Source organism: Zingiber officinale, chromosome 4B (genome assembly GCF_018446385.1).
Source record: "Zingiber officinale cultivar Zhangliang chromosome 4B, Zo_v1.1, whole genome shotgun sequence".
NCBI lineage: Eukaryota > Viridiplantae > Streptophyta > Magnoliopsida > Zingiberales > Zingiberaceae > Zingiber > Zingiber officinale.
The window spans coordinates 89,526,241-89,553,649 of NC_055993.1; the positions used below are offsets into that span (position 1 = coordinate 89,526,241).

Sequence of the window (27,409 nt, forward strand, 5' to 3'; positions counted from 1 at the left end):
ACATGTTAAGAGTATGAGACTCTTGTACATATGTATGAGTAATTTGAATCCATAGAACGAGGAAATATTACTTGGGTTAGGTGTGACGTAGTCAACCTAGTGAGGGCAGACACATAGACCATGTTCTGAACCAAGTGGATATAAGACGAGTGAAAGGAATAAGGAATAACTTACTGTAGATGTTGAAGGGTTCATAATTAGTTCTGAGATTAACTGTGATTTTCTGGTTAATTAGGGATCATGATGTACTATTATGTGCACTCATGATCGTTTCATAATTATATAGTTAATTATGGACGACCAAGATAAATCGGGAACCTATTAGGTCACATGTACTACGAGTCTCTAAAGGACATAAAATAAGTTAGAGAATAGGATTCTCATATTAAGAGATAAATATTTTGTTAGACCATACATAAGATAAATATGAAAATATTTATCGGAACGGATGCACGGATGGGCCACATTTCTTATGAAAGAGTTGATCCCTATTTGGTTTAGTCATGAATCATTTGATTTAACCCTGAACCAACTTGATTTAGTTGTGAACCAAACTAAGAAATTAATGGACTAATTTTTTTTTTAAGGCATAATGGGTTAGATTTGGGCTTTCTAATCTAACTCATTAAGGAGGACTATATATTAATATGGTTAAGAGAGAATTAATACACAATTCATTAGTGGCTTGATTAGGTTTTGAAAACTTAAACCCAATATCTCTCTCCCTCTTCCTCTCTCTTGCCGCCAACCACAATAAGAGGTTCTCCTCTTGTTGCCGTGAGCCACCTAAAGAAAGAATATCTTCCTTTTGCTTCTTCTTCCTCTTCTTGATCATTCTCTTTCGCTTGTGGTTAGTACCTTCCGAATATGAAACTTGTTCTCTTGGAGTTGTCTTGAAGAGTCCAGTGTGGATACGAATAGATGTGAGATTCAATAACATCGTAAAATGTTGGTGCCCTTCTCTTTACAGATTATCAGTAAGGTATACCTAGAATAATTATTATTCAATTTCGTTTTGTTTTATGATCTTGTCTGCGCGATTGTATATTGCATGCATGTGGTGTGTGTGATGTAATAAATTAGTTTATTTATCATTAAGTTTTTCGCTATGCATGTTTATGAAACTTGTTTTTAACACACACCGCATTGGACATATCCCAACACGAGCAACAGACTCGAACTGAGGAGATAGTTCGTCATATGCAAGCGTTTGCAGCAACATTCACTCTGGATTCATAGATGTCATGCTCGCATCATTTGGAGTCTCATGAGACCAAGGATCCCGACCATTCCCCTGCTGGATAGATCATTTTAAGGTATATTACCGTTTCTCTTAACTTTTAATTTTTCTATGTTGATGTGGATATGGTTTAGGGGCAGAAGGGTAATTAAGAGAGGAAGGAGGGGCATTTTCGCCCTTCCACTGTTTAGGGCATAAGAAGGCTTCGTGGGTTTGGTTCGAGGGGGGCTTTTTGGTGCGTTCTTGGGTCCGCCACCACAGGGAAGAAGATGTCGCCTTCATCGTCGCCTTCTCCTTCATCGCCGGCGAACCTCTGCCCTTCCTCTCCTCTCTCTCTTGACGCTCAAAAGCCGCAGCCACTACTGCGGTATGCCAAGCTGTAGCCACGCACTCTTGTCAAGCATCACTTCCCATGGTCGTCGCCTGACCTCTTCTCCACACTGCGACCAGTGCCGTTCCTTCTCTCCCCGCGACCCGGCACCGACAACAATGGCTACGACTGAGCCGCCATCATATCCAGCAGCCAAGCACTGCGCTCCCGGCCTCGCCTCTTTCGCCATCTGCCCCTCTCGCTGTCTCCGCCGTCAATTAGACCACGCAGCCCATGCATCGCCTCCATCCGACTCGCGTAGCTGACCACTGGGATGCATTTCATCGCTGTCCCTCCTCACGCGAGCATCGGCTCTCTTCTCCTTCACGATCGCTGTCCACAACCTTCGTCATCATTGACTGCACCTCTCCTCACCCTCACAGCCGTTACCGCTATTCCCAGCACTGATCCAGCAGCCGTCACTAATTCTCCGACCGTTGCAGCTATCTCTTCGGTCATTGTTCGCCGCCTTTCTGGCTCCTTTCCGATTCCGTGCCATCTATTATGCTCCGACCATCAAGCTGTGACTTTACCTTGGCTCTGTGTCATTGTTGTGTTCTGGCCCTCGAGCCGTGGCTATGTTCCGGTCTTTGCACCGTTCGACCTGTGAGTTAGATCCTGGGTTGTGTGACATATCTCAGCCTACGTGCCGATATCATGTTTCAACCTTCGTGCCATCATTGTATCTCAGCCGCCTGTGTGTCGATGTATTATCCTGACCTATGTGCCGATGTCATAACTCGGACTACGTGCCAAGGTCGCATCAGGTTTCGTGCCACTGTGTCCGGCTTCGCATCGGCAGATCCAATTCTTCATCCGGCTTGGAGTCATATGCTCTTCCGGGTCACGACAACTCGACTAGCGTCCCATCCGAGGGCGCCCCCTGGGCCAGGATACATTTTCCGTACTCGTCCCTCGTTCATCTCATTATTATATATTAGCCTGCTACTCATATATTCATTGTATCTGCTTCGAGCCTCGGGATACCAGGGACCGGGGCGATCCGGTTACTGGCTGCAGGTAGCGTTGACCAAAGGACTTTTGACGACTTTGTCAACACAGAAGTCATCTCAGCACACCCCCTCTGGGACATCGCGACTCGGTCATCATTTCATCCACTTCACCCGACGGTCCATCTGACTCAGATTCTGAACAGGATCATATGTATTTAAGTCAAAAATTTTGCTATTATTATTTTTTAATTACATATATCTCCAATTATATTATAATTTTCTATAATCAATTTTAGATATTACATATTTTTATCACTGTATCCCCGGACATCCACTAACTTGAAAGTATATATTTTTAAAGAATGTCATCTGCTTTTATTTATTATTTTACGATAAGTAGTTATGTTTTATGTAGTTTAACATCGCATTTTTATTATTGTATTTATAACTTATGAAATGATATTTTATATAGGATTGACGCTTATTTTGCTCTTATTTTAATTAGGAATTTATTGTATTAGATGATATAAACTTTGTCTTCGAAGATTCAATAATTTTTTTAATCTACAATGAATTTTTATTTATTAAATTTCGACATGTGATTGAATTTAATATTATATGTCTATCTATGTACTTTTAAGTTTATATGGATTATTGTGTTGTAATATTGTCGTGATATGTTGTGAGTTTGTTGTGTTGTAATATTATTATGATATGTTATAAGTTTATTGTGAAAACCATCGCTTAGGATGATTTTAACATATTAGATTTGAATGTAAATTGCTAAAATGAATCTATTAATTTGATGGCAAGATTGACAATAAAAAATTGGTTTTTCTGTCGCTAATTGTTGAGTGCGAATTCCATTCCGTTTCGGTTATTAGCGATCGAAATTTTATTTTTTCGCTGCTAATTGCTACAGACAATTTTCTTTTCCATCGCTATTTGTGACAAAAAATTTACTTTTCTGTTGCTAAACGGAGACTCCATTTCACTTAACAATTAAATTACCATTGCTATTTATAGCAACAAATATTTAATTTTAGTCGCTAATCCATTGCTGTTTGACGAATAAAATATTTCCGTTGCTAACCCGTTGCTATTTGTGAATAGCGATAAAATATTTCCATTGCATGGTGAAATTTTACAGTGCATCCACAAGATGGAAGAATTAAAATCCGACGCATTAGTATTCTATGCTTACTCCGAAAGATGAAGGGGAAGGAAAAAGAATCGAAGACTGAAAAAAAACTCCTTGCAGAAAAAAACACAAGGAAGAATCAACTCGAGGCCGGCGAGGCAACCTCGTGCGGGACCATTGCCCGCGGCCCCGAGCGCGACGAACGCCCACGATGACCTCAGGCGTCTGGTCGTCGCCTACGACCGCCTGAGGTCCACTTCCCTCAGTCGCGCGCAGCTGCATGAGGCGACCTCACTGCCGCGCGAGGGGCGTTCGCGATAGCGATGGGTGTTTGCGATTGCGAGGAGAAAAAAAAATAAATAAAAGAAAGAAGAAGGGAGGAAAGAGAAGCGGATTTCCGTCTAATTTGGATGCATAAAAAATATGTTAAAAAAAATCATCGGCTAAATCCATCTTCGCCTTATTGAGTAAATAAGATAAAAGGAATATAATCCGTTGTTTTACAAAGTAAAAGTTTTACCCGATGGAAATTAATTTTTTCTAAGTTTCCATCCTCCCAAGTAAATCTAAATTAAACTCTTCAGCCATTTACCGGAGAATCAGGTCTAACCTTAATGGCACAAAAACTGGGAATTTTGATATTTTTTTTCCCATTTTTGTCGTCTCTTCTTCTTGTTTGAACTAGAGACCACATGGAAAGAGAGTCATGAAACTAGTACTCTCAAAAGGAAGCGGCGGCAGTGCTAGGAATGGAGAGAGAGACCAGAGGAGAGTGACATCAGGAGGAGGGCAGCCTCCTCCACGTCTTCGCCGTGCTCCGCCGTTGCGCTCTTCACCTCCTCCCTCCTGCCTCGCCGCTTCTCGTGCTGCATGAGCAGCAGCTTCAGCATCCTCTCCTGCTTCGATCTCTGTCTCTTCTTTAACTCCTCCGGGCAAGGCGCCGCCCTCATCTGGCCGCCGGATCTGGTCGGTCTATTGGGATTTCCTTGGGCTGCAGGTTCGAATGCCTTTTTCCTCTTTCTGTACTTAATCCCGCACGCGTTGCAGAGAGACTGCCGAAAACATCCGAGCATTTTGAGTAGTTTGTAGGGTTGGATTTGGGGGTTTATCAGGTCGCGATCCGAAGAAGAAACAATCGCTGATTGCGAGTTCGATCGAATACGAGATCGATAAGCCCCAAGTAAAAAAAAATATATATATAGAAAATTCAAGAAACCAAACTCGAAATTACGCCGGTGAATTCTGAGAAATGTGAAGCGAACAGGGGAGGAGAATAGATCGCGACCTTAGGCCCTTCAGGACCGCCCCGCCACAACGGCGTCTCCGATGCGCTGCAGTCGGCACAGGTTCTCGCTGGAGATCTAGCGGCCGCCGGCTCCTGCTCTGCCTTGACCCACCTCGCCGCCTTCGCGCGATCGCAGCCGCCATTCGCACATCGGAAACCGCCACCGGACTCCCAATCCCTAGGACTACCATTCGCGATCGCCGTCGAGGTCATTGGAGCACAGCTCGCCAGTCTCACTCCCTCAGTGCTCAAATATTCCCCCGCAACACGAAAGGTTTTCTTTTTACAACGGAGGGTTTTGCCGTTCCGAGCCTATTTTGCATACAAGCCCCTGTCCCATATTTGTGTACCAAAAAGGCCCTTTCAGAGACAATAAGTATATCAAAAGATATCCTCTTTTAAAATTATTAAACGGGCACTCTCTTGCTTTATACTAAAAATATTTTTTATGTTTTTGTTTACAAATATAGATTAGAAAGTGTATTTTTTTTTAGAATGAAAAGAGCCCGGATAGCGATTAGACCATCTAAGTGATTAATGAGATATTTAAAATTTATGTAATGTACTATAGAGATTTTCATCACGATAAACTTAAAAATATTGGCTGTTTATATGAGTATCCGTTAAGATTTTCTTATTTATAAAATTTTTATCAAATTGATGCTCTCCAAATTTAATGGATTTGAAAAATACTTGGAATCTTTGTTTTTTTACGCGAGCAACGAAGGCAAGCAGTTGGAATCACTGAACGACGAAGAGAGAGAGGGGGAGCTGTCGAGGGAACAGATTCTGACAATTGCAGAATTATCGGAAAACGACAAAAAGTTTGTTTGCTTGGAAAAAGTGTTTTTCTATGATATATATATTTCTTCTAATTCTTCGATAAATATGCCATCCTTTAATTAATTAATTAGACATCCCATAAATACACTAAATATTTTACGACTCTACCATATGACAATATTGAATATATTTTTGTTAGTTCAGTGGATTAGTTTATTATTTGTCATAATATATTTATTTTTGATTTTGAGTCAGGATTAACTTCATCATATGGTCTAACTTTGTCGAGAGCACTTGATCGCAAAACTTACTTCTGAGTGTGAGTTTGAAGAAGAGTGTGGCTCAAGATAGGGGAAACTTTATTATTTTTAACAACACTATCAATCACAATTTGAAAACTTGAACATCTTCTTCTTCCATGAGGTCTTTCCCCTCACAATTTCCTTATCCTTTTTCTCACCTTTGACTTGAAGGAGATGGGTATACCTCGTTGGCCATTTGTCGAATGTTCCCAACAATCCACTACCATCAAGAAACTCCGGAGCGAGAGAGAATCCCGTGAGGAATCTTATGTTATTGTCGCGAGGGATGGATTCTTCGTCGGGTTCACAAATAGATTGCACCGTATCGGAACTATCGCACTCCCTTCTGTACTCCAAGATAATGCTCGAGAGTTGATGATTTTCCATGAATTGATCGGGAATAGTCTATAAAAGTGAATCACCAAAGTTAATTAGTAGCTAAGAGGTTTTGATACATCAAATGTTTTAGTGTGCCAACTACCTCAAGCATCCACCTCACATACTTCACATTGTTTACGTGGTGGTTCATATCCAAGTCACTCCATTTCGGCTACACGAAATTCATTAGAAAATTAGCATTGAAGTATATCTTCGATACTACAAGTCGATCTTAGGCATTGTTTTAGTCGATCACTCACCTTCAAGTCGGAGTTCACATACTTTGCATTGTCATCTAGCTTATCGATCTTCTTGAGTGCCTCCTCTTGGACCGCCCGTGTTTCGATAAACCAAGGAGAGATCTCATCCCTCACCTCTTCGGGCATCTTCGAAAGTCGCCTAGTTTCTTGATTCATCATCGCCCAAGTGCTACAACCAACTCGAACCATCAAATTATCAAAAGACCTATGAAAGAAAAATCAACAAAAATCGAAAAAGGAGGGCATCAAACATACCTTGTAGCTCGACAAAAGACTCGTTCGGTGAGACGACTCCGAATCAACCAATCCCTTCTCATCCCATTTTTCCCTGATGCTCCAACCCAAGTGTCGATCTCCACAACCTCTCCCCTGTCAATAAAAATGATGAAAGAATATGGCTCAATATGCAAAAATTCAATATGATCATGATATGGTCAGATATATAAAAAGGACAGTTTACAAAATTCACTTGTCCCAGAAAAGGATCAGACCATTTAAGGGGCTGTTTCAGCTACTCAAACCTCCTTCATATACTGATGAACTTACCAAATTGGGTACTCATCAACAAGGACGTGCATTCTTGTGACCACCCAAATGAGGTCGTTCCTCATCATCCCATGAGTAGCTCCGAATCCATCCCCCAACAAACCAGACATCCAAACATGATTCAGAGCCGTTTCCTGATCCAGACAAATCACTCAAGAACACGCCATGAACATATCATCTTCATCTTCAGCTTCAGTTTCAGTTTCAGTATATTCACCTGAAGGAGATTGAGGATGGTCTCCAGCGTCGCGGTCTTGTCGGGCCCGATCTCGTAGGACCGGATCACCACGGTCTGCCGGTACCTGACGCCGCCGTCGATGATCACGCCCTGCCGGAAGGGGTCCACCAGCTGCTTCTCTCTCGGAATGTTCTGGCGTGCGATCGCCGCGTTTTTGTCGGTGACGGCGCTAAGGGGATACGCCACCTCGGCGGCCGCCGCCTTGAGGCCATGGAGCGAGCCGCTTCCATTCACCGCGACGGAGCTCTTCTTGTTGGAGCCGCCGCTCTCCTTGACGGAGCAGCATTTAGCAGGGCAGTGCAGAGCACGAGAGATGGAAGCCATTCCAGAGGGAGAGAATGAAGCCAAACCAATCAATTGAAGAGACAGAAGACTGCGTCGGAGTGGATTTAAAGATGATAGCTGGACGGAGAGGGCAACATATTCAAAGAGGGAAAGGCCTCAGAAGGATCGCCATTGGAGGCGTATTAAAATAAGAAGGTGGCTGGTTTTGTCTCCGAGTGTGCAGGAAGAACGATCGTGTTCCTTGTGGGACTCGTAATCTATGCATGAGAATCTAGGAACAATCACTAGGACAACCAAGAGTGGAGTTCATATAAATTAAATGAGCAATTTTGACAGAATCCACGTTGTGGAGACGTAATTCCCCATGAACTGAAGATTGATTCCGACGGTAGAGAAACAAGAACTGAGACGGAATCAAGCGAGCCGTTCTGTTTCACTTTATTGATTCTGTCCGATCAGAATCTAAATGATCAAGTTCTGAAAGAAGAACCGTAAAACACCAAACAAACCAATGCTGCCTCTCTCAATTCAATCTCGTTGATATTGTTGTCATATCAGCTTGGCTTTTATGGGTTCATGAATGACTGCGTTGACAGCCCTCGCCGTCTCTTTCAGCGCGGTAAACCCGTCGTTGTTCATGTAGAAGAGGTGCATTATTTTGCATGTCTTCCAGAAGAGATCCTTGCAAGGCCTGGGAATAACGCTCCCATCTTGTTGCACCACCATTCTCAAGAGCTCGGTCCTGGCAGACTCTATTTCCCCATGCATCTGCTGCTTTGCTTCTTCTTCGGACATCGAACCGCCACTGTGGAGAACGCGTAGTGATACGCCATTCAGCTTCCCTTCTATACCTTCTCTCTGCGGTGAACAAATTAAGGGGAAAAAAAAAATCTCATACAAGTAAACGAAAAAAGAATGAGGATAACGAGAAACATCAATCCAACTTAATGCATTTGTTTCTCTTACTCGAACACTTTGCATGTCGTTGAGCAGACGCAAACATATGCGCACCAACCGGAGCAAATTCTCGTGTTCTGTATTTCTGAAGGCACCTTCAGGAAGTTCTGGAACAAGAAAACAGAGTGTTGGGATAATAATTGGTTCGAGGGCAGTGGACACAACCCCATTCTTCATGTACTCATCCAGTGAAGGAACTTCCTTAGTTATCCGCCACTCTGCCTCTTGCATCATGGAATTCATCAACCTAAGCCACTAACGATACGATCATCTGTTACAATCTTAATTAAAGTAAAGATTTTTTTTTTTTTGAAAGTTTTCAGATCTTACTGCCTCAGCTAAATGGTGGGTGATAGCTCGCTTATGTAATGCCGACGCCTTGGTCCCAAGCTCATTGACTGTGTTGAACAGAGCAGAAAAAATGATCTTAACTTGCTCAGAATTGGTCTCCTTTTCCCAACTTGCATCCCACCTATTATCAATAGCAAACGGAGATTTTGCTTGTGAACCTTTTAGAGAACAGTATAACGCAAGATCAAATAACAGGAAACAGCACAGACTTCTCCACCAATGAAATGAGATCGTGAAGCTCCTCTATAGATCCCCCTATGTCAAAGAAGTCATCGACCACAGTGACAAGGACACTGCTTTTGGCATATGATATGCGAGCATCGCACATTTGAGGAGTGAAAAGTGTTGCAGCAGCAGAAAAATAGCAAACAATATGCCTTTGCCGGACAAATTCCAGTCGATCTAGTTTGTTATCTTTCACCCAACTGTCACATTCAAGAAATATGATCACTGAAAGAGAAAAAGAGGAGGATTAAACTATCTAGTCATCTACACAATTGAATAGTGCAAATACTTGTCGAGCATTTGGAGTTCTTCCTGATATCTACGCTGAGAAGTTTCGAAGGAACCCAATGCCAACTCCACTAGATCTCTATCCTGTATGCTATAACGCCTATTTGGTGGTTCAAAAAAAATCAGCAGCATAATATGCAGAAAGCTGAAGATATCATTGTTGCCACACATTATATTCGAATCTTACTCGTATGAAGTTTTGAGAACTTGTAAGTTGCCAAGAGTGAAGTTCTCAATGGTATTTTTATGCTCTAAACGTTCCACATTGGACCAAATCGGAAACTTTAGAGCATAATCCACCTGAACAAAACTCCAAATTTGTGAATGTTCAGACATGATTTTTCTTTGCAAGTAACATCCATTTACCTCTTGTAAACCTATCTGGTGTTGGGGATTTCGGTTGGTGGTTAATGCTTCTTTCAGAAACATTCTTGACCAGGAGGCTAATTTGTCTAAACCTTGCTCGTAGGGAAATATTTTGATATGTGATGCCTTGTACAATTCTAATACAGTGTTGACATCCTTCAGATATCCTTGCAATGTATTGTTAAAATAGTGCTCATCACCGAGCGGACTTAAGCAATCTACACCAAATCAAACCAACATCACAGTCACCAATAAGTATCATACATTTGATTCGATATCAACATAGATATAACAATCACCTGAAGATACATCATATCCATTCAATCGAAGAAGGCGAAAAGCCATGGCACATGTGGCTACATCTGAATATATTTCTTCTTCCTCAAGCAACCAGCTTCTGCATATGTTAGAACTTACAAAGAAACTTTGTTTTAAAAAAATCATAATTATTTGAAAGAATTAAATATCTAACAGTGCACCTATATGTTTTATCCAATATGCTCTTTATCTCATGTCTGAAGTGTTCGGCTATTCCCAACTTTTCAATACTGTCAATCAGATGAAGATGTGTATGCACATCCACAGGATATAATGTAGGAACTGTGAAGAATCAACGAGTAAATTTAAAGTAATAAATATGTAAAAATTAGTAAATCCACTTCCATTTTCGTAGGATATGAGAATATTCAATCACCTGAACTGTCAAACTTCAATAGAAGAGAATGTAAGTATTCATGTGCCTTAGAATCATAATGATGAATCAGTGCAGCAGAAGTAGTTGCAGGTGAATTAAACAATGATCCATTTTTTCGCTGATATTTCATAATTTTCTTCCAGTCGTGTGCATTCCCTAATCCTTCAGCAACATATGCTAAGTAGGCTTCTCTTGCGTTGCAACTTCCTTGTTCTCTTACATGTTACAAATAAGTCTGTTTCAGTAATCTCTAAGAACATTTAGGAAAAAGGAGTTATAAACGGCAAGATTTTTATAAATATTAAAGTTCAACAAAAGACCAACAATTTTTTTTGTATATAAGAAAATACAAACAGAAAAAAAGAACAGTTTGTGTTCTAAACTACAAAGTACAGTTCCAACCTGAGTAGTTCTGCATTTCGTCGGCCGAGCATGTTACCTATCTTATGATGTTCTATAGGAACATCTAAACCAATGTTGATGGCATATTCAAGCATGCCTGGAAATACAATATCGAAGCCAATAGGTGACTGCAAGTGCTCATCCAAAATGGATGAAGAATTACTCCCAATAAAATTCAGACCTGCAGTAACAACATGACTAATCATTTAACCCATACCACTCAAATGCTATAACACTGTTTATCATCACTTACCCTTCCTGACTTGTTCTTGACCAACTTTCCAGCGTTGGAGGGCGATTACACAAGCTAATGTCGAAGACAGGTAATCTTTGACGAGAAAGGGTTGGAAGTGATCGAGTCCCCATGATCCATCAGAATGTTGATGCTTTATTATCCAATCAAGGCATTGTGGAAAGCATGGATGGGTAGGAGAAGTTGGAGAAGGGACCATTGCTACCCATGCAGTGTCATAAGATGAAGCCGATAGTTGGATCTTCTGGAATTGCATACTGATTCTTTCAATTGATCCACCTTGGCACTACAATAAATTTGAAACTTATTTGATATACAACAAAGAATACCATCATATTTAGAGGATGAATATGAATGAAAATGCCACTTCACCATATATGTTTTGCTGCCACTTCTAATCATCTTGTGCCCTAGATCAACAAGTGCTGCACCAATTAGCAGGAATACAAAGATTACATGAGAGAATTTTGTTAGAACATTCATCCTTTTATTGGCGTGAATGATTTTCATTGGTTTTCTATTTATATATGCTTGCAGTAGACGTGCCCAAATCAGACCTAACCTAGAACCTGAACCAGGTCAATGGACAGGTTATCTGTTGACCCGATTCAACTGGTCCGACTTGTAATTGACCTGTCTAGAGACGAGCTAGTTAAGGATTGGATCCCTAATTAATTAGTGAACAGACGGTTCAACTAGTGGTTTGACCTGACAATTTTATAATATTTTAATAATACTATTCTACCTTTTTTTTATTAAAGTTAATTTTATAAATTCTTTGATGTGATTATTAACCTTATTTAACTTTCTTAATTGCTTATTAGTCTTATTTTATCATTTTATTCATTTAATATTGAGTTTATAAAAATTATTCGACTTATATGATATTTCAATAAAAAATTTATTAAGAGTTATAATTTATTTAATTATATATATATATATATATATATATATATATATATATCATCCATATAAGATTAATTAAAAGATATAAGTTATGTGATATATATATATATTTCATAAGACTAAAATATAATAATATTAATGTTAAATTAAAAAAAAATATGAGTATAAAAAAACAAAAATACTTAAGGATTTAAGGATTTAGTATAATATTCTTCACCATCTATTTGCTTTCTACGTTTTTGAAGCTCTAACTTTGAAAAGGTCAAATAGAAGATTTTAATATTGAAATATTTTAAAATAAAATAATAATAATTTTGAATCACGAATGGAACTGTAACTACGATTTCGAATAGTGAATCATAATCGTTTTAAAATATTAAGGTTAAAGATTGACATTCTGGAAACTATTGAACCGATAATTTTGAATTGATAAACCGTCGACTTTAACCCGTGATTAAATCTAACTTATAATGTATAAGGAGCAACAATGGAGAAGGAAAAAAAAACAGGAGAATATGAAAAACAGTTTGTAAGTAAGCCTTGTATACTGAGCATTGAACTTACTACATTTAGGAGCAACAGCTATGACGGAATGCATGATCTGCAATGATGGACTCATTGGAGAATCTGTATCTGCACACCTTAAGTTAAGAAAGTAGAAGAAATATGCATCAGAGAATGATAATAAATAGTTAGCATTTGCAAAGAATAGTCTCTCCATAGACAATAGTGCATTAATTTACAAGCAATAGTTATGACAGAAATTGTCATTCCACATGTTTTACATGTTTTATGACAGAAATGATCAATCCACATGTTTTACGTGTTTTCTAGGAAGTCAATTGAATAGTTGTAGGATGGTGATGGATTGAGATGGATGTGGGAGCTGAGATTATTAATGTTCTACAAAATTTATTTTTAAAAAAAATATTAAAAGAATGTCTCGTTCTAACTTTTTTTTTTTTTCTTCGACAATTTATCAAAAGACGTTGCTTACATTTTATATTTATAAAAAAAAACATCGTAAGTTTGTATTTATCAAAAGACACAGTTTAACAAATTCAATTCCTAGATTACACTTCTGGCTACTGGCAACTACCTTTTTCAGTCACCATTTTCCAAGCATCTAAGGCACAAATCGAATTGAAAATTAATTTGTGGTTCGGATGCACGTCATCTCACCGTCTCACTCCCTCCATCCCTCTGCGTGGTTTTATAAACACGAAAGAAATATAAACCCTGTGCTTGCCATTACTGCTCATGCTAGTTGGCGGGATTGCAATAGACCAGTTAGGTTTTTGGGATATTGGCGTAAGAGTTTCAAGAGGAGACCAAAGGACAACTGCAGTTAAGAACGTCAGCCGAGAAGGACAAACGTCTTGCAAGAGGGAAATTAGTAGAAGAATATATTTAAAGATTTAGACATGTATGTATAGATTTATTACTGTAATTAAAGTATTGTAGCAAAGGGTGGTGAAAAAAATGGTTGCTATGGTTTATTTAGGTTGTGTGGGGAATAAATATTCAACAACACCTGCAATATGATGTAATAGAATACTTAATCGATTTAAGTCTTGTTAGTTTCTGAGGTTGATAGGTAAGTTTGCCTAACCATTTTTTATTTAGGGTTAAGGTTTAGTCAGTGGTGGTCCTAGTTTACAAGAATTGTCTACTTCAGTAGGGGCCTGATATCAATGATATCAGGTCCAACGTGGGCCTGATATCATCGATATCAGGCCCAATGCGATCTTTGGTTAAAAGTTTACTTTTACATCATATAGATCTTTTCCTCGCTCAACCCTTCCTATTACATCACTTGATTATGTAGTTAAAAATTGACTTAATTAGTTTGGAATTTATTTATCAGGGACGATTATATAACCGAGGAAATTCTCTCTGAGATATGGAATACACTTGATACAAATTCAAACATTGGAAATGGAGCTAATGTAGAAGTATCCAGAACAAATATTCCATCATCTTCGCAGTATAGTTGTGTGCCTAACACAAATAGAAATAGAAGCAGTAATTTCACATTTGATCTAAATGATGATGCTAGTATTCAAGAAGATGAAGTTCTGAATCCCTATACAACACTTGCTGATTACTTTGAGCCTACTTGGAGTGAGGAGGAAGGGTATTATAACCGAATTGGAGAGGAATTGCAATGTAATACAGATGTACAAGAATTCTTAGCTGATGATATCCAGATTGAACAATATGAAATATCTCCAGAGCAGTATAGTGACTTAGAGGAGGAGTTCCCAATAGCTGATGATCCATATATTCTAAATTCTTGATTGCTCCAAAGGCCAATTGAAGAAGCAATAGATGAGCATGAATTTTTTGTTGGACAGATTTTTCCTTCTCGACAAGAGTTCAAGAATGCACTTATGAAACATGTCATGGTTAAACATATGAGATATAACACAGTTGACACTCGGAAAAATAAAGTAAAAGTCGTCTGCTTCAATCAACCGTGTAAATAGAGAGTAGTTGCCCGAGGGGATGTAGAGTTCATTGTTACGAAATATTTAAAGGAATACTAATGTGGCACCATTAGGGAAAGTGCTGATCATCAAGCATGCTCTTCATCCTTTGTAGCTTCTTTTGTTGAAGAGCAATTTCTTGCTAATGAACAATACAAGCCAAGTATGATTATAGTAGATATAAAAGCTAGGTTTGGAGTGACATATCATACAGAAAAGTATACATAGCTCGAGAGAAAACAATGAAGAAAGTCGTTGGAGATTATGACCAAGCATATAGAGATCTTCCACTATATCTGCATGAGTTAAGAGTCAAGGATCCTGAAACATATGTGGCACTACACAGGAATGAGGATAATCAGTTTCAACGCTGTTTTTGGGGTTTTGGAGCTTGTAGAAGAGTATTATGGTCTTATCTTCGCAAATTGATTGGAATTGATGCCACACACCTAAGAGGTAAATATCCGGATGTGTTGTTGATGGCTACATCAATTGATGCTAATGACAATGTCCTCCCAGTAGCCTTTGGAATTGTTGAAGTTGAATGTGGGTCTGCATGAGAGTGATTTTTTGATCATACGAAGAGATTCTTTGATGTTAATCCAGAGTCAATGAGTATAGTATCAGATAGACATCACGACATTATATTAGTAGTTAGAAAAGTCTACCCTACAACCCATCATGCTTTTTGTTGCCACCACATGTCTTACAATATGGTAATAGATACTGACAGTAGGTCAGGTTTAGGCTTGTTTTGGGCAGCAGCTCGAGCAAATACAACACTCCAATTTGATCTCATAATGCAGTCCATGCTTGAAAAACATCCAGATGCTCATAAGTGGCTTCAGAACATTGACCCTAAAAGATGGGCTAATGCACACTTTAGTGGCAGAAGTTACACAATGCTAACAACCAATTGTGTAGAGAGTTTAAATGCTTTGTTCAAGGAGACACATGAACTTCCCATAAACAGGTTAATTGATAATACCAGAAGAAAGGTTGCTTAATGGTTCTTTAACCGTAGGGAGGAAGTGTCGAAATGGTATGTTGTGTTGACACCTCATGCTACCAAAGAAATGGAATCAAGGAGAGAGAAAGTTAGACGATATAAAGTCCATCCCTACTCTTAATCTGAAATGGAAGTAGAGACATGGGGCACTTCATACATTGTTGATTTGGAGAGAAATATTGTAATTGCAGGGAGTTTCAAATTTCAGGATTGCCTTGCTCACATGCAATTGTCGTCATCATTCACAGGAACATGAATACACTCCCATATTGTGAACATTATTTTCATTCACAGAATTGGAATGCGACATACATGGATCGTATTTACCCCTTTAGAAGCAAGGAATTTTGGCCTAGGGGAGTAAACAACATTATAGTTCTATGTCCCCGTAGCCTTGTGCAGCCGGGTAGGCGAAAGAAGACAAGGATCGAATCGAAACATAATGGGAAGGTAAAAGTCAAATGCAACAGGTGCAAACAACTTGGCTATAATTGGAGGACCTGTAGAATGTCGCCAGCCCTTGGTTCTTGACTTAATTGTAATTTGGAGGAGTTGATCCATATGTATTGTATGCAGTACATACATAGGAATGTAAGAAAAATAGTTTTGGAAAGGGATGTTTATGTTATATCGTCTTATGTAGTATTTATTTTATGATAAGTGTTATTGTAGGTATGAGAAGTGTAAACCATCATCTGCAAGGCAGAATTAATACTTCACACCATATCTCGATTGGGTAAAAAAAACGCGATACCAGTTGTGAATATTCAGAATTATAATAGGTTTAGTATCTCTCTGCATTTCAATTTAACAGGAAGGGGTTTGTAATTTTAAAGTCATGTAAATATTTCTTGAAATTTAAATGAGTTAAAACTCAAACAAAGGGATTGGAGTCATCCTTGAAAAATAAGATTGGTTCTCGGTCATTGTAAAAGAAAACAGGACACTGTTCCGTGCCAACCAGCACGGAGGCATAACTTCTAATCCATGGTGTATAAATTCTGTTTGACACCATATATACCATCTCCCCACTAAGACCTTCACAGGGAACTGTTGGTGCGGGAAGCATCCGACGATCGAATCTGAGTTTTGATAATGGCAAAGGATTCAAAGTTAAGGTTTGTGGTGATCTAACATGTTGAATAAGTGTTTCAGGAAAGTCCTAGCTGCGGTTAGGCAAAGGGAAAATCCTAAGGGGTGGTAACCTTAGGTCCTAGGGGGCGGTAACCTTAGGTGAGGGAAAACCCAAAGGGGCGGCAACCTTAGGTCCTAGGGGGCGGTAACCCTAGGTGAGGGAAAACCCTAAGGGGCGGCAACCTTAGGTCCTAGGGGGTGGCAACCCTAGGTGGAGAAAAACCCTAGGGGGCGGTAACCCTAGGTCCTAGGGGGTGGTAACCCTAGGCGGAAAGTCCAGTCGGTCTGGAGAACCGGACTGACATCAGGTAATCTCTCCTGAGGGGAGTAGGTGAGGACGCGTTCCCCGTAGAGGGAACAGTAGGCGTCGGGTTGGCCTAGGGTTTCCGGTTGGAAATCCGAAGTCAGACTCGGACAGTCCGAAGACTGTCAGTTCTTCTTTACTATGATTTATCAGATTCTAACACTGTCTTGCAGGGTATTTGCTCGGACTAACCTTGTTTTGCAGGAGAGGGACCTGCTGGAAGAAGGTGGTCCGGACGCCCGGGATCAAGTTTTATCCCTGCCGCGACTTCGCCACATGGAGCATCCTGGTTGGTTGGCCACGTCACACTCCAGGCGCCCGGAAGGGATCCAGGCGCCCGGAATGTCATATAAAAAGAGGGTCGAGGGAGCAGCTAAAAAGATAAGAAATTCTAAGCTTTCTTCTGTGAAGTGTTGCCATCGAGACGACCTTGAAGTGCTACGACTAGACGCCGACGACCCGAAGCTCAGAATCTTCGATCTTTCGTTGTCGGTATTAGTTTTCGCTTTACATAATTGCAATCTCTACTGTATTCCAGTTGTAATATTTTACGAGCTTATAGTTGTTGCCCACGGAAAGTGATCAAGGATCGCGGGCCTTCGAGTAGGAGTCGTCAAAGGCTCCGAACGAAGTAAACTCCCTGTGTCGTTCTGTGCTTGCTTTACTTTTTCCGCTGCGTTACTTAAGTTTACGATTCTGATATTTCGAAAAACGAAATAGCCACGAGCGCTATTCACCCCCCTCTAGCGCTTTCGATCCATCAATTGGTATCAGAGCGGGGTCATTTTGAATTGGTGCAACCACCATTCAAAATATTTTCCGTGGTATTTTTAGATTTTTCGGAGTCAATTAGAATTTAGCTTCATAGCTATATTCTAATTCTTTTTCTCGAATCAGTTTTCTGCTCGGAGTTGGTGCAGCACCACCCGAGTTCGAGATCCATTCTCTTCCTTCCACACTACTAAGCCAGGACCAAGTCCTGGGACATTTTGTCAGTTGTTTTCTTTTTAGGTTGATCTGAAATGGCCCTTCAAGAAGGCTACAGTACAACCCGCCCTCCGCTATTCACCGGAGACGACTTCGGGTACTGGAAGAGTCGGATGGAGGCATATCTCCAGACTCACTTTGAAGTCTGGATGATTGTTAAAACCGGACTCCAACTACCAACTGATAGCGCCGGCAAACCACTACCATACGAAGATTGGGACGCATCTCTGATTAAGAAGGTGGAAGCTAATGCCAAGGCAACCTGCACCCTCCAGTGTGGCCTATCAAAAGAAGAACTCAACCTCGTCAGCCCCTTCAACAGTGCCAAAGAGTTGTGGGAGAAGCTCATTGAACTTCACGAAGGGACATCTGACACCAAAGAAGGTGAATCAGCTGCCCAACTCCATGCTCGGATTCAAGATCTGCTCAATGGTCTTCATGCAATTGGACAGAAGGTAGACAACCGGGACATCATAAGGTATTCTTTAAATGCTTTTCCAAGGAACACCTTGTGGGTATCCATGGTAGATGCCTACAAGGTCTCCAAGGACTTATCTACCATTAAGTTAGATGAGCTTTTTGCAGAATTTGGACTTCACGAACAAACTAATGCACGCCCGACCGAGAAAGGGTTGACTTTGGTTGCAGGAACAGGGAGAACGCGCGAATCAAAAATCAAGCGCAGAACCGAACCTGAGTCAGAAGAAGAACCATATTCGGAAGACGACGATGAACTTACAACCGAAATAGTCAACTTGGTAAAGAAGCTCTGCAAAAAGAAGGGCTTCAACAAAAAGGATGTCAGAAAGGCCATCCAGTCTAAAGAAGCCCAACCAAGCTCGAAGGTTAAATTTGAAGTGACCTGCTACAGGTGCAATCAGAAGGGGCACATCAAGGCAAACTGCCCGAACCAGAAGGATCCAAAGAAACCAAAGAGAAAGAAGGCATTGAAGGCAACATGAGACGAGTCTTCTTCCGAGGAATCCGACGACGAAGAACTAGAGCAGACTAACTTTCTCACATTAACAGCTCGGGACTACACCAACGAATCCGGAAACGAGGACGAATAAGAAGCCGAGTCCGAGAGAAGCCACGGATCCGCATCCGTTTCCGAAGGGCCAAACCCCTCTGTAAGTCAAAATAGGTTATATTGCATAATTAATTATTTAATGCATAAAGTAGCTAAGTCCAAAATTCGAATCAAGTCGCTTCTAAAGGAGATAACACTCCTTAAAGAGACGACTAATAACGAATCCTTGACTGATCCAGTTCAGACTGGAACCTCAACTCAAGTTCAAAAACTTGAGGAAGAGAATTCCAACCTGAAAAGTCAAGTCAAGGATTTGAAGACAACCTTAGAACGATTTTCCTTGGGATCCAAGAATCTTAACATGATTCTTGGAACACAAAGGGCAATCTACAATCGAACTGGACTAAGATACAAAACGAAAAACAAATATAGGTCATACCTATCTCTCATACAAAGAACAAATAGAAAAATGGTCCAAGCATGGGTTGCCAAGTCCAACCTGATCAATCAAGTTGGACTTGGACAATATTGGGTCCCTAAGGATCAAATACATTACCTCAATAGACCTTATCGAGGCTATGATCCAGGGGGAGCTAAAACGATAAAAATTTGAAATTAATTATTAAAATTCAAAATTCAAATTCGAAATTAATTACTAAAATTCAAATTCGAAATTAATTACTAAAATTCAAAATTCAAAATTCAAAATTCAAAATTACTAAAATTCAAAATTCGAAATTAATTACTAAAATTCAAAATTCAAAATTCGAAATTAATTATTAAAATTCAAAATTAAATTCAAAATTCAAAATTAATTACTAAAATTCAAATTCGAAATTAATTACTAAAATTCAAAATTCAAAATTGATTATTCAAAATTCGAAATTAATTATTAAAACTCAAAATTCAAAATTCAAAATCAATTATTCGAAATTAATTCAAAATAGAAGGAGGGTCCAGAATAGCTGGCAACTCCGAAATCTATTTACCCGACTGGGTAACCGAACTTAATCTACCCGAAATGGGTAAACAAGAGTAAATTACTCGACAGGGTAAGTAAGGATAGATTAAAAGGGTTATATTTAACTTGAAACACAGTACTGATGAAGTTTTTGGATGATAGTACGTTGGGGAAGCTTGGGCATCGCATGTCTAGGAAGATATGGCTTCGACCTAGTGCATTTGGCCAAGTGGAACTAACCGAAGCTACCCTTAAATGGATCCTAACTAGTTAGACCAAGGTTCAGTATTAAGTTCAATGGGTAGGACTATTTGGAAAACCTCAAAGGCATGGTTACTTTAATGAGCTCCTTGTGACTCACCATAGCCCAGAAGTTTATCCAAAGAACGCTTACTTGTTGAACCCAAAGCTAAACCCAAATCTAACATAAAGTTAAACTAAACCCTAAAAATTGAACTAATTCATCTCACAAAATGATAGGATCCCCTGATTGAAAACATAGATCGGGTGAGATGACTAAAATTTAAATATTTTCAAAATCAAAATCAAACTTAAATATCTCTCAATTAAACATCAAATCACCATACAAACACCAATAGAATTAACTCAGATTGGGTAAGATGCAAAATTAGGGACTTACTTCAATCAAACTGTCTTTTGATCCATCAACTACTTTATGTGTAGGAATTGGATCAATGGATGTTGGACAGTGGATGCTCCAGACATATGACTGGAGATATGTTGAAGTTCACTAAGCTAAAACTAAAGAATCTAGGATCAGTTGCATTCGACAACGATGGAAAACTGAAAGTAATCGGAAAAGGTAATATCGAACTTAACTCTGATTTCATTATTCAAAAAGTATTATTAGTTGAAGATTTTAATTTCAATTTATTAAGTATAAGTCAATTATGCGATACTGGTTACTCAGTCAATTTTACCAAGTCCAAATGTATAGTCAAACATGTTGATAATCCAAAAATCGTACTTAAGGGTACTAGGAAAGATAATGTCTACACCGTTTATCTACCAACCTCCTCAATAAAGTGTTTTCTGACACAACAAGAGGAAACTGAGCTATGGCACAGAAGACTCGGTCACACCCACACAAAAATCATTTCAAAAATGAGTCAAAATGGACTAGTTAGAGGGTTGCCCAAACTAAAAGTTATTGAAAATTCAATCTGTAATGCATGTCAACAAGGAAAACAAACCAAGTCCACCCACAAGTCAACCAATTCAGTTAGAACTACCTATCTACTTGAGCTCCTTCACCTAGATCTATTTGATTCACATGGAGCCAAGTCACTAAGCAAGAACCAGTATTGCTTAGTCATAATCGATGACTACTCCAGGTTCACCTGGGTAAAGTTTCTAAAAACAAAAGATGAAACCTTTGAAATATTTAGCAATTTTTGCAAATTAACAGAAAATGAAAAAGATACCAAAATCAAAAGAATAAGGAGTGACCATGGAGGAGAATTTGAGAATCACAACTTCACTAAATTTTGTGAGATAAATGGGTACAAACATGAATACTCCTGCCCTAGAACACCCCAACAAAATGGTTTAGTAGAACGTAAAAATAGAACCCTACAAGAAGCTGCTAGAACCATGTTAAATGAATATAAACTATCTAATCAATTCTGGGCTGAAGCAGTTAGTACAACATGCTATATTCAAAATAGGATTTTAATTAACAAATTTCAAAATAAAACACCCTATGAAATTTATTATAATAAAATTCCTAACTTAAACTATTTAAAGGTATTTAGGTGTAAAGTTTTCATTTTAAACACTAAAGACTACTTAGGAAAATTTACATCAAAAACAACCCCGGGAATATTTTTAGGGTACTCAACCACTAGTAGAGCATATAGAGTATATAACAAAACTACCCTAAAAGTAGAAGAAACAACAAATATAAAATTTGATGAAGACACTATAAATGAAACTGAAAATACAGAAAATGCTAATCCAATAAACAAAGAAGATGACGAAATTCAACTTGAACCTATTGAATCTGAAGAACAAATCACTAATTCAAATGACACACGACCAACCAGAACAAGTACAAATCACCCATCTAACCAAATCTTGGGTGATCCAACTGTAGGAGTCAGAACTAGGTCATCCTATAGAAACCAGAGTCAAATAGCCCTAATTTCAAAAATTGAACCCAAAACTATAGAAGAAGCCCTACCAGACCCAGATTGGACTATAGCAATGCAAGAAGAATTGGCCCAATTTGAAAGAAATCAGGTATGGGAATTAGTGCCTAAACCCATTAACAAAATCATAATTGACACTAAATGGGATTTTAGAAACAAATTAAGTGATCAAGGTGAAATAGTCATAAATAAAGCCAGGTTAGTAGCCAAAGGATTCAATCAAATAGAAGGGCTAGACTATGATGAGACCTATGCTCCTGTAGCAAGACTTGAATCCATTAGGATGCTGTTGGCCTATGCAGCACACAAAGGATTCAAGCTATTCCAAATGGATGTAAAATCCGCATTTTTAAACGGATTTATTAAAGAAGAAGTATACGTAGGTCAACCCCCAGGATTTGAGGACATAGAACATCCAAATTATGTCTTTAGATTAAAAAAGGCCCTGTACGGACTAAAATAAGCACCTAGGGCTTGGTATGAACGACTGTCCAACTATCTAATATCAAAAGGGTTCAACCAAGGTCAAATAGACCCAACCCTTTTTGTAAAAACCTTTGAAAACGACATCTTTATAGCCCAAATTTACGTCGATGATATTATTTTTGGATCAACCAACTCAAAATTTCTAAAAGAATTTACCAAACTAATGGAAAATGAATTTGAAATGAGTCTAGTAGGTGAACTTAATTTCTTTTTAGGGTTACAAATCAAAAAACCAAAGATGGAATTTATATTTATCAAACCAAATATGCTAAGGAATTAATTAGTAAATTTGGAATGGAAAACTCAAAAATCATTAATACACCAATGACTACTAATGTTAAAATTGACTCAGACTTAGAAGGTAAACCAGTAGACTTGAAATACTATCGAAGTGCGATGGGAAATCTACTGTACCTAACTGCAAGTCGACCAGACATCATCTTTGCAGTAGGTATGTGTGCAAGATACCAATCTTGTGCAAAAGAGTCTCACTTAACCTAAGAATCCTTAGGTATGTTAAGGGAACCCTAAACATAGGACTTTGGTACCCTAGATCTTGCACCCTTGATCTAACCGGCTACTCTGACTCTGACTATGCCGGATGCAAGCTAGATAGAAAAAGCACAAGTGGCAGTTGTCAATTTTTAGGGCACTGCCTAGTAAGTTGGTCAAGTAGAAAGCAACACTGTGTTGCCTTATCTACCACTGAAGCTGAATATATAGCACTAGGTGAATGCACATCTCAGTTACTATGGATGATGCATACCCTTAAAGACTATCAACTTGAATATCAAAAAACAAAAATCTCAATTGATAACATCAATTCAATAAATCTAACAAAAAACCCAATTCATCACTCAAGGACTAAACATATAGAAGTGAAGCACCACTTTGTAAGGGATCATGTAGCTAAGGGTGATATTGTACTCAACTACGTTGAGTCCAAATCAAACCTAGCTGACATCTTTACAAAACCTTTACCTGAACTTGAGTTCAGTACACTCAGAAGACAAATAGGAATGTGTTGGGTAGAATAGGTATCTTCAAATCTGTCCTCTTAATGCTTTTTGGTTTAAAATTACATTTCTAAAATTCTAGGCAAAATTTTGATTTTTTCAAAATCCCTACTTTACTAGACTTTCTAAATTTGGACTTAGCCTAGGCTTTTCCCCTAGAAATCATGTTCCCCCAGGATTTAGCCAGAGCATCTCACAAACACCTAGGTTTACCTTGATTGTGTTTGTAAAACATAGAACGGTGTGAGATGCATAGGGTAAAGCCTGGACTCAAGAATGCTTATTTCTGTGCATCAATATGAGTCTGGGCGTTAAATATTTTATTAACAGTAATCAAATCAAGTCTTCCAGTCCTAGTCAAATCTAACTGGATCAATTGACTTGACTTGACTAACCAAGTGAACACTGTTGCTATCTAGGCAATCAGCAAGTAGCTAAAGGTTAGACAGTTGGTGAAGGAAATAATAAATTTAAGCATGCTTGTACTTAAGAGATATGATACCTAATCAAAACAAATCTTAACTCATGCTTGGACCTTAGGGCTCTGATACCTTACTAAAATAAAATTTGTAAACTATTAAGCACTAAGGCTAACGCTTCTCCTTTGCCTTAGGTATCTTTGAAATTCATTTATCTTAAAGCAGCTTTTCAAAAAGTTTTTCAAATTTAAAACTTTCAAGTCTCTTCTATTTAATTTTTTTTTTTAATTCTGTTAGAAAATGCACTAAGTTAAAAAGAGCTGAATATATCACAACGAAAAATCTCCTCTAGCAAAATCAATGTTTTGTCTTGAAAAGTTAAGTTTTTTCAAATCTAGCTTATTTTTTATATATGGCAAAGGGGGAGAGTAGAGAAATTCAAAGAGAACAAAAATCCAAAGGGGAGGTTATATTAAGGGGGAGTTTGTAATGCCCATTTTTTTTCCTTGTACTTATACCTTACTGCATATTATTACTTAACTTTGAATTTCGATTGCCATAATAAAAAAGGGGGAGATTGTTGGTGCGGGAAGCATCCGACGATCGAACCTGAGTTTTGATAATGGAAAAGGATTCAAAGTTAAGGTTTGTGGTGATCTAACATGTTGAATAAGTGTTTCAGGAAAGTCCTAGCTGCGGTTAGGCAAAGGGAAAATCCTAAGGGGTGGTAACCTTAGGTCCTAGGGGGCGGTAACCCTAGGTGAGGGAAAACCCTAAGGGGCGGCAACCATAGGTCCTAGGGGGCGGTAACCCTAGGTGAGGGAAAACCCTAAGGGACGGCAACCTTAGGTGAGGGAAAACCCTAGGACTAGGGGCGGTAACCCTAGGTGAGGGAAAACCCTAAGGGGCGGCAACCTTAGGTCCTAGGGGGCGGTAACCCTAGGTGAGGGAAAACCCTAAGGGGCGGCAACCTTAGGTCCTAGGGGGTGGCAACCCTAGGTGGAGAAAAACCCTAGGGGGCGGTAACCCTAGGTCCTAGGGGGTGGTAACCCTAGGCGGAAAGTCCAGTCGGTCTGGAGGACCGGACTGGCATCAGGTAATCTCTCCTGAGGGGAGTAAGTGAGGGCGCGTTCCCCGTAGAGGGAACAGTAAGCGTCGGGTCGACCTAGGGTTTTCGGTTGGAAATCCGAAGTCAGACTCGGACAGTCCGAAGACTGTTAGTTCTTCTTTACTATGATTTATCAGATTCTATCACTGTCTTGCAGGGTATTTGCTCGGACTAACCTTGTTTTGCAGGAGAGGAACCTGCTGGAAAAAGGTGGTCCGGGCGCCCGGAGGTCCAGGCGCCCGGAACAGGTCCGGGCGCCCGGGATCAAGTTTTATCCCTGCCGCGACTTCGCCACGTGGAGCATCCTGGTTGGTTGGCCACGTCACACTCCAGGCGCCTGGAATGGATCCAGGCGCCCGGAATGTCATATAAAAAGAGGGTCGAGGGAGCAGCTAAAAAGACAAGAAATTCTAAGCTTTCTTCTGTGAAGTGCTACCATCGAGACGACCTTGAAGTACTACGACTAGACGCCGACAACCCGAAGCTCAGACTCTTCGATCTTTCGTTGTCAGTATTAGTTTTCGCTTTACATAATTGCAATCTCTACTGTATTCCAGTTGTAGTATTTTACGAGCTTATAGTTGTTGCCCACGGAAAGCGATCAAGGATCGCGGGCCTTCGAGTAGGAGTCGTCAAAGGCTCCGAATGAAGTAAACTCCCTGTGTCGTTCTGTGCTTGCTTTACTTTTTCCTCTGCGTTACTTAAGTTTACAATTCCGATATTTCGAAAAATGAAATAGCCACGAGCGCTATTCACCCCCCCTCTAGCGCTTTTGATCCATCAGGAACTTGATTTCAGATAAATCCAAGTAGGAGAGTGCCATCAGTTTGTTTTGGTCAAAACCCACTGATGGACCTAGACACCTCTGATTGTACCCATTTCAGTTGGAGTTGGATTCTGGAATTCCAAGGACTCCATCGGTGCTAGCCAATCATGGTTTAAAGCTCCATAGGTGTGGTGGCAAGTGTTGGGAAAAAAAATCAGGCACCGTTGGGCCTGGTATGATATCCTTTCTTAAAAATTAATACTATCTCCCCCTTTCTATAAACTCAAAATGTGCTACCATGCTCCTTATAAAAAAATCAAAAAAAATAAAATTAGAAGCTGATACCATAGGGTTTAAGTCTATAGCATGGCCATGGCCATAAGTGGAATATGTGCCAAGTGGCACGGAGCCATACCTTCTAATCCATAGGGTATAAATTCTGTTTGACACCGTATATACCATCTCCCTACCAAAACCTTTACAGGGGACTTGATTTCATGTAATTCCAAGTAGGGGAGGGCCATCAGTGGGTTTTGGTCAAAACCCACTGATGGACCTAGACACATCTGATTGTCCCCATTTTAGTTGGAGTGGGATTCTGGAATTCCAAGGACTCCATCGGTGCTAGCAAATCAAGGTTTAAAGCTCCATAGGTGTGGTGGCAAGTGATGGAAAAAAAATCAGGCACCGTTGGGCCTGATATGAGAGAATATCAGGCCCAACGTGGGCTTGATATGAGAGCATATCAGGCCTAACGTGGGCCTGGTATGGTATCCTTTCTTAAAAATTGATACTATCTCCCCCTTTCTATAAACTCAAAATGTGCTACCAAGTTCCTTATCAAAAAATCAAAAAAAAAAAAAATAGAAGGTGCTACCATAGGGTTTAAGTCTATAGCATAGCCATGGCCATAAGTGGAATATGTGCCAACTGGCACGGAGCCATATCTTCTAATCCATGGTGTATAAATTCTGTTTGACACCATATATACCATCTCCCCACCAAGACCTTCACAGGGGACTTGATTTTAGGTAAATCCAAGTAGGGGAGGACCATCAGTGAGTTTTGGTCAAAATCCACTAATGGACCTAGACACCTCTGATTGTACCCATTTCAGTTGGAGTGGGATTATGGAATTCCAAGGACTCCATCGGTGCTAGCAAATCAAGGTTTAAAGCTCCATAGGTGTGGTGGCAAGTGATGGGAAAAAAAAATCAGGCACCGTTGAGCCTGATATGCTTGAATGTCAAGCCCAACGTGACCCTGATATGAGAGAATATCAGACCCAACGTGGGCCTGATATGAG

At 39.5% G+C, this 27,409-nt stretch overlaps 3 protein-coding genes across 3 annotated transcripts; all 3 read right to left on the reverse strand.

Moving 5' to 3' along the window:
- Window positions 1-4,143: 4,143 nt before the first annotated feature.
- LOC121977706 (GATA transcription factor 16-like) lies at window positions 4,144-5,252 on the reverse strand. Its single transcript, XM_042530149.1, has 2 exons — window positions 4,990-5,252; window positions 4,144-4,756 (listed from the first exon to the last, which is right to left on the reverse strand). Exons 1-2 carry the CDS (start codon window positions 5,200-5,202, stop codon window positions 4,448-4,450), a joined length of 522 nt encoding a protein of 173 aa, XP_042386083.1. The 5' UTR covers window positions 5,203-5,252; the 3' UTR covers window positions 4,144-4,447.
- Window positions 5,253-6,126: 874 nt separating this feature from the next.
- LOC121977708 (palmitoyl-acyl carrier protein thioesterase, chloroplastic-like) lies at window positions 6,127-7,834 on the reverse strand. Its single transcript, XM_042530150.1, has 6 exons — window positions 7,476-7,834; window positions 7,259-7,392; window positions 6,968-7,081; window positions 6,713-6,881; window positions 6,556-6,624; window positions 6,127-6,479 (listed from the first exon to the last, which is right to left on the reverse strand). Exons 1-6 carry the CDS (start codon window positions 7,818-7,820, stop codon window positions 6,153-6,155), a joined length of 1,158 nt encoding a protein of 385 aa, XP_042386084.1. The 5' UTR covers window positions 7,821-7,834; the 3' UTR covers window positions 6,127-6,152.
- A 351-nt stretch (window positions 7,835-8,185) lies between these two features.
- LOC121977709 (ent-kaur-16-ene synthase, chloroplastic-like) lies at window positions 8,186-11,736 on the reverse strand. The gene is made up of 13 exons (XM_042530151.1): window positions 11,690-11,736; window positions 11,318-11,603; window positions 11,065-11,245; window positions 10,663-10,877; window positions 10,448-10,568; window positions 10,268-10,365; window positions 9,969-10,186; window positions 9,790-9,902; window positions 9,604-9,702; window positions 9,299-9,514; window positions 9,069-9,210; window positions 8,748-8,993; window positions 8,186-8,639 (listed from the first exon to the last, which is right to left on the reverse strand). Exons 1-13 carry the CDS (start codon window positions 11,717-11,719, stop codon window positions 8,331-8,333), a joined length of 2,274 nt encoding a protein of 757 aa, XP_042386085.1. The 5' UTR covers window positions 11,720-11,736; the 3' UTR covers window positions 8,186-8,330.
- Between the last annotated feature and the right edge of the window lie 15,673 nt (window positions 11,737-27,409).